Source organism: Pan paniscus, chromosome X (assembly GCF_029289425.2).
Source record: "Pan paniscus chromosome X, NHGRI_mPanPan1-v2.0_pri, whole genome shotgun sequence".
Taxonomy (NCBI): Eukaryota; Metazoa; Chordata; class Mammalia; order Primates; family Hominidae; genus Pan; species Pan paniscus.
This window is the reverse complement of record NC_073272.2, coordinates 151,690,906-151,703,580: the sequence shown is the minus strand read 5'-3', so window position 1 is coordinate 151,703,580 and position 12,675 is coordinate 151,690,906. Positions and strand designations below refer to the sequence as shown.

The 12,675-nt window shown below is 37.9% G+C and overlaps 1 protein-coding gene across 7 annotated transcripts in view; it reads right to left on the bottom strand.

The window, feature by feature from the left end:
* Positions 1-12,675, bottom strand: part of PASD1 (PAS domain containing repressor 1) — a 113,937-nt gene that overhangs the window by 39,965 nt on the left and 61,297 nt on the right. For all 7 annotated transcript variants that reach the window (XM_034950160.2, XM_055106420.1, XM_055106417.1 and 4 more), the window contains exon 8: positions 11,394-11,476. In XM_034950160.2, the coding sequence (XP_034806051.1) occupies positions 11,394-11,476 (83 nt within the window). The remainder of the gene's footprint in view (positions 1-11,393; positions 11,477-12,675) is intronic.

The window sequence follows — 12,675 nt, the reverse complement described above, 5'->3', positions numbered from 1 at the left end:
ACAAAACTATAAGGATGAAGTATAGATCAGTGGTTGAAATGGGTTAGGGGTGAGGTGGGGTAGGGCTGACAATAAATAGGCAGGACAAGGAAGTTTTTTGAGGGATGATGGAACTGTTCTGTATTCTGATTATGGTGGTGGTTGAATGAATCTATAGCTTTCTTAAAATCCACAGAACTGTATACCAAGAGGAAAAAAAAATTTACTGCACAATTTAACAGATAGATTGTTTAAGAAATAATTTTAAAAATGAAAATACAGGCTGGGCACGGTGGCTCATGCCTGTAATCCTAGCACTTTGGGAGGCCAAGGCAGGTGGATCACCTGAGGTAAGGAGTTCAAGACCAGTCTGGCCAACATGGTGAAACCCCATCCCTACTAAAAATACAAAATTTAGCCGGGCCTGGTGGCAGGCACCTGTAATCCCAGCTACTCAGGAGGCTGAGGCAGGAGAATCATTTGAACCTGGGAGGTGGAAGTTCCAGTGAGCTGAGATCACGCCACTGCACTTCAGCCTGGGCGACAGATCGAGAAATTTCTCAAAAAATTAAAAAAAAAAAAGAAAGAAAAAGAAAATACATATCCACAGAAAGACTTTTTTTTAAAGAACGTTCATTGCAGCTTTATTTGTAATAATCCAAAACTAGAAAAAAATGTCCATCAAAAGGAAAATACGTAACAAATTGTGGTATAGTCATACAATAGAATACTCCTCAGCAACAAAAGGAATGAACTACTGATACGTACAACTTACGCTGGGTTAGAAGGCAGAATCAACAGAGTATATACTGTACGGTTCTATTTTTATGAAGTTCTAGTAAAGGCAAAATTAATCTAGAGTGAAAAAATTCAAAATAGCAGTTGCCTCTAGGTGGGAGGATGACAGAGAAGGGGCTGAAAACATTGTGTATCTTTAAAAATTTTTAATTAAGAAGTAAAAATTATATATGTATTTCTGGTGTACAATATAATGTTTTGACATATGTATACACTGCGGGATGGCTAAATCAAGCTATTTAAAATATGCAAGCATTACCTCACATACTTATCATTTTTGTAGTGAAAACACTTAAAATCTACTCTCTTAACAATTTTCAAACATAAAATACATTGTTATTAACCATAGCCACCATGATGTACACTGTACATCTTGACAGGAATGAGGTTTACACGGGCTTCTCCATTCAAAGCTCATGGAATGATAGACTTAAGATAGGTGTATTTTACTACATGTAAATTTTACTTTACAAATGTAAATACTATTAAACTCAATTTAGAAGGTTTTCTTTTTGCAATGACATAAGTTGGCAACCCTGAAACTACTTTCTGTGCATTTGATATTTGAGCAAGTAAGTAACTATATTGAGGACAGTGGGGCCAGGCCTTTGTGACTATTGGAAAAGAGTGTTGCAAATACAGAAATGAGAAGACCAGAATGAACCCTATGGTGTTGGCTTAGAATCTGAAGCATCACTATGAACTCATGATTTGTATTATTTTATATACACTCATACACAAAGGTACACATACATATAGATATATATCTTTATATGTAGGTACATGTGTATTTGTTTCCTAGTTCTGAAAGCACTTAAAAGCAGTAGCACACAAGTAATGATGACCAGAACTAATGCCTAGATCTTGGTTTCTAAATACTTCTGATTGAAGAAGCTGGAGTTGCTCAGACTAAGACTTAGAGAACTGGCTGATTTCTCTGAGGCAGAGAAAATACAAAATGAACCTGAAAAGTCTTGTGCCAGGTAGTAAGGGGGATGCTCAAAGAATGACAGGGCACATTAAAAAGAGATGAGTCAGCTGGAAGAGGCTCCCACTGGCCAATGCTGAGACAATGTGAGCATCGAAATAAGTAATAATAGTAGTATATTATAAGCCAGTGAATAAATAAATAACGATTCAATTAATGAGGCAGAGGGGAAACTTCCTAACCAAAATGCCAACCAATAAATGTAGAAGGTATGATGCTGTTAGAAAATTATCAACAGGTACTAAGAGTAGTGGGTAAAAATTTCTTGAGGAACAGAATATTTACATGTCTTCAAGTACTTTCCCATAAGTTACTTAAAATTTACAAAGGGAAATTTTACTTTACAGGTGAGAAACTTGGTGGACATCTCTTTAACCATGTGATCAAAGTTCACATCAGCTTATGAGAAATATCAACACCATCTATCTTTTGATATGTCGTACTGAGAATACAACATTGCTTCTGTGGTATTCCTGATAAAAATGCGTAACTTGACTCTAGTTAAGAAGACACATCAGACAAACCCAAATGGAGGGACATTCCATAAAATATTTAGTCTGCACTCATCACAAATTTCAAAGTTAAGAATATCAAAGGAAGTCTGGGAAACTATTCCAGATTAAAGACATATGACAACTAAATGTAATCGTGATCCTAAATTGGATCCTATACCCAAAAAAAGCTACAAAAGATAACTGACAAAATTTGAATATGGACTGTGGATTAGATGATACTAATATTCCACAGATACCAAAATTCCTGATATTATAACCATACTAAGGTTATGTATTATAATAAACTTGAACATAGGAAATACATAGAAGTATTTGAGAAATAGAGGTGTATCTCCACAGTTTATAATAAATTACACACACACAAAATATCTATCTATATGAAGAGAGAGAGAAGAGAGAGGGAAGAAAAGATGGGGAGAAGTTGAGAGAAGGAGAGAAAAGGAGAGAATGATAATAAAGCAAATGGGGCAAGCTGTAAAAAGTTGTGAGTATAGGTAAAAGAGGACACATATAGTTCCTGCCAATATTCAAATAAAAAGTTAAAAAATAAAAAAAATTTAAAAAATGGCAATGGAGCTAAAGCAAAAGAATGTCTCAAGATAAGAAAGAGGTAAAGCCAAAATCATTAAGTGAAAAGAGAGCTGGATGAATCCCATTCCACATCTTCAGATGACCAACACACAAGCTGGGCAACTATATTGTGGAATGGCAAATGAATACTGTGAGAAAAAAATAACATTATTACTTGAGAAGAATATGCAGCTGTGAGAATATTTATTTAAAATTGCTTTTCATAAAATAGGCAAATATATCAGATAATTTGTCCCAGTTTTTTAAAACTTTTATATTTATTAGACTTTTTTCATTAGTGTCTAAACCTCAGTAATTTCAGTGTTGCTTCAATAAGTTTTTAGTACAAACCCTTACACAGAGCTTTTCAAAAAATATTAACAACAAAACTGCTCTTATCAATTGCAAATCTAATAGTTTAATGATTTTATGCATTTAGATGATCAAAATAATTTGTCATGTAGCTGAAGATGGAGTATGGGTTGGCTAGAGGTCACATCATAAAGAAAATGATATATAAAACCCAGGATCCTGAGACTGCTATCCCTTCTACCTATGTCTTTTGATGTCTGTCCTTTTCAAGGACCAGACCCTGTACCTACTACTAATATGATTAGTTAAATGTACACCAAGGGACTGGCTTCAAATCTAACAAATACAGCTGCGTGGGAATGGGCTCAAGGGTTCTTTCCCTGGATGTCAGCCCGAAAAGCCCCAACTCCTTTCCTTATCTGCTAACACCAGGTGTCAGCATGTGAGTATCTCTCTGGTGGGTGTCGGAGCATAGAGTCATCTGGCTGTATGTGGCCTCCAAGCTGGAAGTTTCATCATATTCAAAGTTGGCCGCACCCACTTCACCCTGCAAGGAGACATGGATGCTCTTCATGGAATGACTTGGTTGTTAATGGAGAGAGTACCATCTCAGTATGGAGGTTTCAAATGTACTGGCTTTAAGCAGAAAAAAAAAGAACTACCTTAAATTTATAGAAAAATAAAAAGAATATTGAAGAAATCACCAGACACAAACTTCAGATCATGACTGTCTGCTATGTTCACAGGTAGCCCTTTGTAGTTAATGGTGTCTGTATAGATTAGTAAGGACTATAGTGTTAAATTATAATTACTCCATATTTGGAAGGACTTTCTAATCCATAATAATTTGACTTTGCATAGTATTTTACAAAACATATAGATCTTATTTTTTTTTATTTGAGCCTCACACCCATTCTGCAGTAATTATCTTCATCATTTATAGATAAAGAACATAAGACTTAACAGGCTTCTCCAAGATCACACAAACTGTAAATGGCAAAACTGAGAAATAAAACCTGAGCATTATAGTTTTTAAAAATCCTAATTTTATGTTGTTTTAAAACTATATTACAAGACCTCCACAGTATTTGCCAAAGGTGATAGGTAGAATTAGTAGAGTAGAATTAGTAGAAATAGCCAAGTAACGTGCAAAGGGAGAGCAGGTAGTGTTGACTGAGTCTCCACACGGCATTGAAAAACAAGAGAAATAATGGTGAATGACTCTAGCAGGAGCTATTCCACAAGGCAGGGTCGAGCTGACAAGATCCTGGGTCCTTCCCTCACAGTTGCTCACAGGCCCTGCATGCTCTGAATGTTCCTCTCTGGTGACTCTGCTCCAGCTACGCTGGCTCCTTTGCTGTTTCTCAAACATATGCTTCTGCCATGTACTTCTGCCTCAAGGACCTTGCATCTGCTCTTCCTTCTGTCTGGAATATCTCCTCCAAAATCCACAAGGCTTGCTCCTCCACTCCTTTCAGATGTTAACTCAAGTCACCTGCTTGTTGAGGCCCTTTCTGGCCACAAAGGAACCACAGGGAATTGCCAATATTACTCCATTTTTAACCTATAAAATGCCATTTCAAAATCTAGTAGTATTTAACCTCCCCCCAATAACATTCCCTATACCCCTTTCACTGCTCAATTTTTTTCCCTTGGCCCTCATCATCTCACCTGCTCTATAGTCTATTGACTTGTTTATTATCTTTCTCCTCCACCAGAATGTAATGACCACGAAGATAAGGACTTTTGCTCACTACCATATCCTTAAATCTTGGAACAGAAACTTCCACATAGTAGATGCTAACTATTTTCTGTATGAATAAATAAGTTTCACTGGGACTAAAGTGATAAGACTAGGCATGCTAGCCACATTTACAATGATGTGCAAGGCCCCTCCTCTGCTCAAGATGGGACAGACATAAGGAATGGAGTCAATACAGTATAGTATAGTACGGTAAAAAGACTCGGTACAACAAAACCTCACTAATTAGGACCATTGTACATCTTTGCAAAATTTTCCCCACACCTTTGTACAAGGTGTCTCTTCACTGAAAGAGGAATTAGGCAGGAACATTCTTTCTGGTGGAGTTGCTGACAGATGGAGTCTCCCCAGGGACCAATTCCAGTCCTATAGCAGAGTTTCTGAGGACTTTGCAAGCACAGGTAACAGCTACTAGAACCTGGGAAATACTCATCATTTGATTTTCCAGTGTTTTCTACTTTACTTTTGGGTGAAAATGTGCCATCTTTGTAAAAAGTATTAGGGCTAACTAATCGGTATATTCTCCTCCCTCTAAGTTTAAGGTGAAATTAAAAAGAAAAATGTTTTCTCTTAGTAACATCCCTGGTCACGTACTTTCCAAAGACTCCTTGAGTTTTCTCCCTTGAATCACATACCGCCCACAGCTCCTGAAACTGGTGTCCTCGTGGAATGCAGCCCAGGATAACTTAGGTCCCAAATACAGCTATACTGCCTAACCAGCTGTGTGAGTTTGGGTGAATCATACATCCTCTGTGAGTGCACTTTCTCACCTGTACAATGAGTCTAAAATCTACCTTATAGATATGTAGAAAATAACTGAGTTAATAAACATAAAATAACATCATGAAGTATAAAGAACAAATTGCACTGTGTTAAAAGATGATGCTATGATAGGAATTTGGGCCTTACCAATACATGCAACTGGGCAAATCCAAAGAGTACCTTAGTTGCTTACTTCTGACTCTAGCAGTAGCAAGACAGCAGAGGGCTACTCAGTATTCACTTTTTTGCCTGCCCCTCACTGACTCACAAATCCCTTACTTCTTTCTACCTTCAATAGTCCAAGAAAGCAAGACTTTCCACTCCGGTACACCTGTAGCCTCAATGAAAAATACCCCAGCTGTTCAGGCCCTCTCCTGGAATGAAAGATTTTTAAGCCTCAAATCTTAAACATGCACAAACAGGACATTCTATGTGGAAATACACCCTTTCTTCTAAACACTTCAAATTCCCACCTTTGTGTTTCCTTCATAAGCATAGAGAAAACTTAGCAGGATGCTTCTTAATCTTAAAAAATGGAATTACCAAGATAAGGGAAACATTTTGGGAGCTGTGGGTCCCTATGACCTTTGTGACCAATTGCTTTTCTAACTATCCCCCAGAGGGTAAAATGGAAGCCAGACTATTAATAACTAAAAATTACAACCCTGATATGATGCAATCTCTTCTCCTTTTTAATTGAAAATATCATGGGGACAAGGGACAAGTCTATGAAAAAATCAAGCAATAGGGTACTGGTTTGCACTTTTTTTCTAACAATACTGCATAATGTTTGAGAGATCTCATGGCCCGGAATGTATTACCATTTTGATAAGATCAAGTAACCAATCAGTTAATGAGCAGATGTCACTTCTGCCTACTCATTATCAGGTTCTGTGCTAAGACAAGGGTGAGGGTGACAGGTCCTGCCTTACAGAGTTCAGGTTAGTGGGCCAGCCAGGTACACCAACAATCCATCACATGAGAGCTGAAGAGACTGGGGCCAGAGTAGTGGCCATGGAGTTGGAGGAGGGAGGGATATGAGAGGGACAAGCAGTCTCGAATTAATCAGACTTTTCTTCATTAAATGCATCCGCTTTTTCCCTAAGTGTCATTTTCTATCTTACTTCCTACATGATAAACAATCCATTGTCTAGTTTTGAACTTTAGGGGAAAGAGTGTGCATTCACCCACATTTGAGTCATAATTTCTTACAAAATTAGAAATGATATAATTTTAAGCCCTCAGAAAACACTTTTATTATGTATCTTATGAAGATTACGGCATAGATGTGGTAGCTGGCCCCTTGCTGCATCAGAATATTTTTCATCCAATTAAACTCTACCTTTAAATAAAATATGAGTATCTTTGTTCTCTAAACTCTCACTATCTGAATATTTGCTACACTGATATGCTAGTTTTTAAACAAAATTCATTACTCAAACCTGCTAAATAAATCCGTTTTAGGGTGCATGCAAGAATATGTTTAAGTCATGCATGCCTAGACAAGAGCATGTCAGTGTGCTGCTATTGTGTCTCAGTCATTCTCCTTATAGCATCTTGAGTTCATGTTGTTTAAACATGTTTTCTTGTAGGTATCTTACGTTCCACATTATTCAGTAAAAGGTCATCTAAGAAACTAGAGAAACTAATGAAGGAAGTGGGCAAGACTAACAGGCCTATTGAAGTCCATGTACTACAAGAAAAGCTGGGAGCAATAAAGCACATTCAGAGACTGGCTAGAAGTCTTAAGCTTGGTCGTGCACGTGCTCCCCACTCCTAGGAGCCAAACATAAAACACTGAAGATTCATTTAAAATTTAGATTCTGGCTGACGCAGTGGATCACACCTGTAATCCCAGCACTTTGGGAGGCCGAGGCGGGAGGATCATGAGGTCAGGAGTTCGAGACCAGCCTGACCAACATGGTGAAACCCCGTCCCTACTAAAAATATAAAAAGTAGCCAGGCGTGGTGGTACGTGCCTGTAATCCCAGCTACTCAGGAGGCTGAGGCAGGAGAATCGCTTGAACCCGGCAGGTGGAGGTTGCAGCGAGCTGAGATTGCACCACTGCATTCCAGCCTGGGCGACAGAGTGAGACTCCATCTCAAAAAGTAAAAAATAAAAATATCCTGAGACTTTGCTGAAGTCTCAGCCCAAAATCTCCTTAAGCTGATAGGCAACTTCAGCAAAGTCTCAGGATACAAAAGCAATATGCAAAAATCACAAGCATTCTTATATACCAATAACAGACAAACAGAGAGCCAAATCATGAGTTAACTCTCATTCACAATTGCTTCAAAGAGAATAAAATACCTAGGAATCCAACTTACAAGGGACGTGAAGGACCTCTTCAAGGAGAACTACAAACCACTGCTCAATGAAATAAAAGAGGATACAAACAAACGGAAGAACATTCCATGCTCATGGGTAGGAAGAATCAATATTGTGAAAATGGCCATACTGCCCAAGGTAATTTATGGATTCAATGCCATCCCCATCAAGCTACAGATGACTTTCTTCACAGAATTGGAAAAAACTACTTTAAAGTTCATATGGAACCAAAAAAGAGCCTGCATTGCCAAGTCAATCCTAAGCCAAAAGAACAAAGCTGGAGGCATCACGCTACCTGGCTTCAAACTACCCTACAAGGCTACAGTAACCAAAACAGCATGGTACTGGTACCAAAACAGAGATATAGACCAATGGAACAGAATAATGCTGCATATCTACAACTATCTGATCTTTGACAAACCTGACAAAAACAAGAAATGGGGAAAGGATTCCCTATTTAACAAATGGTGCTGGGAAAACTGGCTAGACATATGTAGAAAGCTGAAACTGGATCGCTTCCTTACACCTTATACAAAAATTAATTCAAGATGGATTAAAGACTTAAATGTTAGACCTAAAACCATAAAAACCCCAGAAGAAAACCTAGACAATACCATTCAGGACATAGGCATGGGCTAGGACTTCATGTCTAAAACACCAAAAACAATGGCAACAAAAGCCAAAATTGACAAATGGGATCTAATTAAACTAAAGAGCTTCTGCACAGCAAAAGAAACTACCATCAGAGTGAACAGGCAACCTACAGAATGGGAGGAAATTTTTGCAATCTACTCATCTGACAAAGGGCTAATATCCAGAATCTACAATGAACTCACACAAATTTACAAGAAAAAAACAAACAGCCCCATCAACAAGTGGGTGAAGGATATGAACAGACACTTCTCAAAAGAAGACATTTATGCAGCCAAAAGACACATGAAAAAATGCACACCATCACTGGCCATCAGAGAAATGCAAATCAAAACCACAATGAGATACCATCTCACACCAGTTAGAATGGCGATCATTAAAAAGTCAGGAAACAACAGGTGCTGGAGAGGATGTGGAGAAATAGGAACACTTTTACACTGTCGGTGGGACTGTGAACTAGTTCAACCATTGTGGAAGACAGTGTGGCAATTCCTTGGGGATCTAGAACTAGAAATACCATTTGACCCAGCCATCCCATTACTGGGTATATACCCAAAGGATTATAAATCATGCAGCTATAAAGACACATGCACACGGATGTTTATTGCAGCACTATTCACAATAGCAAAGACTTGGAACCAACCCAAATGTCCATCAATGATAGACTGAATTAAGAAAATGTGGCCCATACACACCATGGAATACTATGCAGCCATAAAAAAGGATGAGTTCATGTCCTTTGTAGGGACATGGATGAAGCTGGAAGCCATCATTCTCAGCAAACTATGGCAAGGACAAAAAACCAAACACTGCATGTCCTCACTCATAGGTGGGAACCGAACAATGAGAACACATGGACACAAGAAGGGGAACATCACACACTGGGGCCTGTTGTGGGGTGGAGGGAGTGGGGAGGGATAGCATTAGGAGATATACCTAATGTTAAATGAAGAGTTAATGGGTGCAGCACACCAACATGCCACATGTATACATATGTAAGAAACCTGCACGTTGTGCACATGTACCCTAAAACTTAAAGTATCATAAATAAATAAATAATAAATAAAAATTTAAAAATAAATAAAAATAAAAATTAGATTCCATAAAAACAGCATGCTGGTACACATAAATGTGATCATGGCATGAGCAGACATGTCACATTGTCACATTCAACACACAATTACACAATTATTAATACAAATGCAGCTTTATGTTAGCAAGAATTTTTAACCAAGCAAAGGGGATGTAAATAGCTAGCCACCATGAGTTCTGTTTCTCATCCCACTGCTCTGTGTGTAGCATCAGCTAAAGGTTGACAACCAATCACCTCTGTACTCTTCTGATGGGAATGGAAGATTCTCCCTGCCTTCTCTTAAATCCAGATGAGCCTCAAATATTTCCTGTTTAACTCATTCCTTCACTAGCTCTGGCTTCCTTACCTCCTCCTGCCCCCGAATAGTAACCGTGACCACAGCTTCCAGCTCACTCTTCTCACCATCAGACCTCATGCAAGCATGCCTTTGATCCCAAGAAACCTCTTGCAAAGTTCTCTTGTTTGCTTATTTTATTTTGCTAAATATTACTGTCATACAGTGCACATCTTTAATATATTTAATATATTACTTCATTATTTATTTACCAGTACATGTACACTGCAACGTAGAAGGAAAATGTCATCCCCTCCCAATACTAGACACTGTATAGTGTATGCTATTGTGGCTTACTACATACAAATGTGCCAAACAATGAGTTTATCAAATGCGGAATAACTATATAGTATTATAAATAATTTATATTTTACAGAAATCCTTTGTGGGTTGTTAAATAAGTTTATAAAGGGGTTTTAGTGGTATCTGGCAAATTAATCGGCATTTTCCTGGGGGTTAGGAATATATTTTTACTTTTCTCACGTGAAATAGTGGAATATTGGCTTCTATTCTCTGAAAATGTGTTAGTAAACAAATTTTAAAGAACACATTAGATTCACAAAAGAGGGATGCCTGTATAATTAGCAGTTACCACAATGCATACTTGCTCTTCTACCATTTAAAAGTGTCTAAACATTACCTTCCTTTTCAAGAAAAAAAAGTAATGAAGTAGTATATTAAAATGCATTACCTTAATTTGAAAGTCATTACATGCCTGGGTCAGTTAAGTTTTCTCTATTTATTGCTTTAATGCTTTTTTAAAAAAATAAAAAATAAAAAGCCAATCACCTGTATTTACATTCTGTTGGAAAAACGTGAATTATATGAGCTGGGAAAGGAAGTTCAGACTAGTAGACTGCTATTCTGGTTTTATTTATTTATTTAGAGACAGGGTCTCACTCTGTTGCCCAGGCTGGAGTGCAGTGGCATGATCACTGCTCACTGCAGACTTGATATCCCGGGCTCAACTGATCCTCCCACATCAGTATCCCAAATAGCTAGGACTACAAGCACATGCCACCATGCTTGGCTAATTTTTTTTGTATTTTTTGTAGAAATAGGATCTCACTATGTTGCTCAAGCTGGTCTCAAACTCTTGGGCTCAGGGGATCCTCCTGCCTCAGCCTCCCAAAGTTCTGGGACTACAGGCATGAGCCACCATCCCTGGCCCATTTGTTTCTTTTTTCATTTTCATTTTGATGGGAAAAAAATATCTGTAGGTGTTATTTCTCTTGTTTCAGTTTCGTTTAGTAAAATTGTATTCTAGATCTTCATTAGCTTTATCAATACTACCTCTCACCTGAGCTCTCCCACAAAAGGTTCCTCATCTGAATCTTGTGTAAGTACAGCTTCATCACTGACTGCCTTTGAAGTGTAAAGTTGCTGCAGAAAAATTCCAATATTTAGACATTTAATATGTATATAAATAGTAAAAATGCACAGCATATATTAATTTTGGAGGCATGCTCATATCCAATGTTACAAATAATCTGCATATCAACGTGAGAAATGCACTGGAGTTTTACAGATTTGAAAACTGAGGATTATAGAGATATAATGATTTGACCCAAGAAATAGAGCTAGTAGGTCCAGGAGCAGAATTTCAAAGTTTGAACTGTGAGTTCATCACTCTTCCCACTGTACTACACAGTCACGCTGTGAAAAAAATCTTCCTCCAAAAACCCGCCTGTTTGCACAAGATTTTTTCTCCAAAATGTCCACTAATATGGAACAAACATCCTATAAACCTAGAGAGAAACTGGACTAGAACACAAATAGAGTTCCTTGTGCTGTAAGGGCTACCAAGGTATTGGGCCAAATCAGATTTTTTTCTCTTTCTCAGAGAAGGAAGTAGGTACTGGGGTTGACTTCCAAAATGGGATGTCTGTATTCTCATGGCAGATGTGACAGTTCAAATCCCAGAGGGCTACAAAGACGGAATAATGAATGGGGCAACTGAATTAGGCAACTTCCTTAAACTGTCTTTCTTCTATACTACTTTTCTTACCATCTTAAATTTGAAGAAATGATGACACATATTACTTGTTCTAAAATTGAATGTGTAAAGGCCCCCTCCACAGTTTCTAAAATGTGGTCTGAAAAGCCCATGTTTTAAACCAGAGATGAAAAGTAAAGCAAGCATGTTGCCCTCTCTGGATCACTGGCAGTAATAATGACAGTAATAACAATGATCACGACAACTGTAATAGCTCACATTTACTGAGTGCTTACCATATAGGAGAAACTGTCTTATTTACTCCTTACAACCCTAATAGAAGGTACTATGACTGCCATTTATAGAAAAAGAAACTGAGGCTAAAGGATGTGACTTGGCCAAGGTCACATAGCTGGTAGGGAAAGGATCTGAACACAGGAAATCTGGATCAGAGGCTTCCCTTATAAGGTAATGAGTTGGATATGTTTTATGTTGTAATGTCAACACAATATTAACATGGCCCAAACAGTGCTCTTGATTTTAGCCTCCCACACTGCCTGATCCACATTGTCCCAGTCTTGCTAAAATCAGTTAATGGCACCTCCATTTGCTGAGTTCCACAAGCCAAAAAGCTAAAAATCCTCCA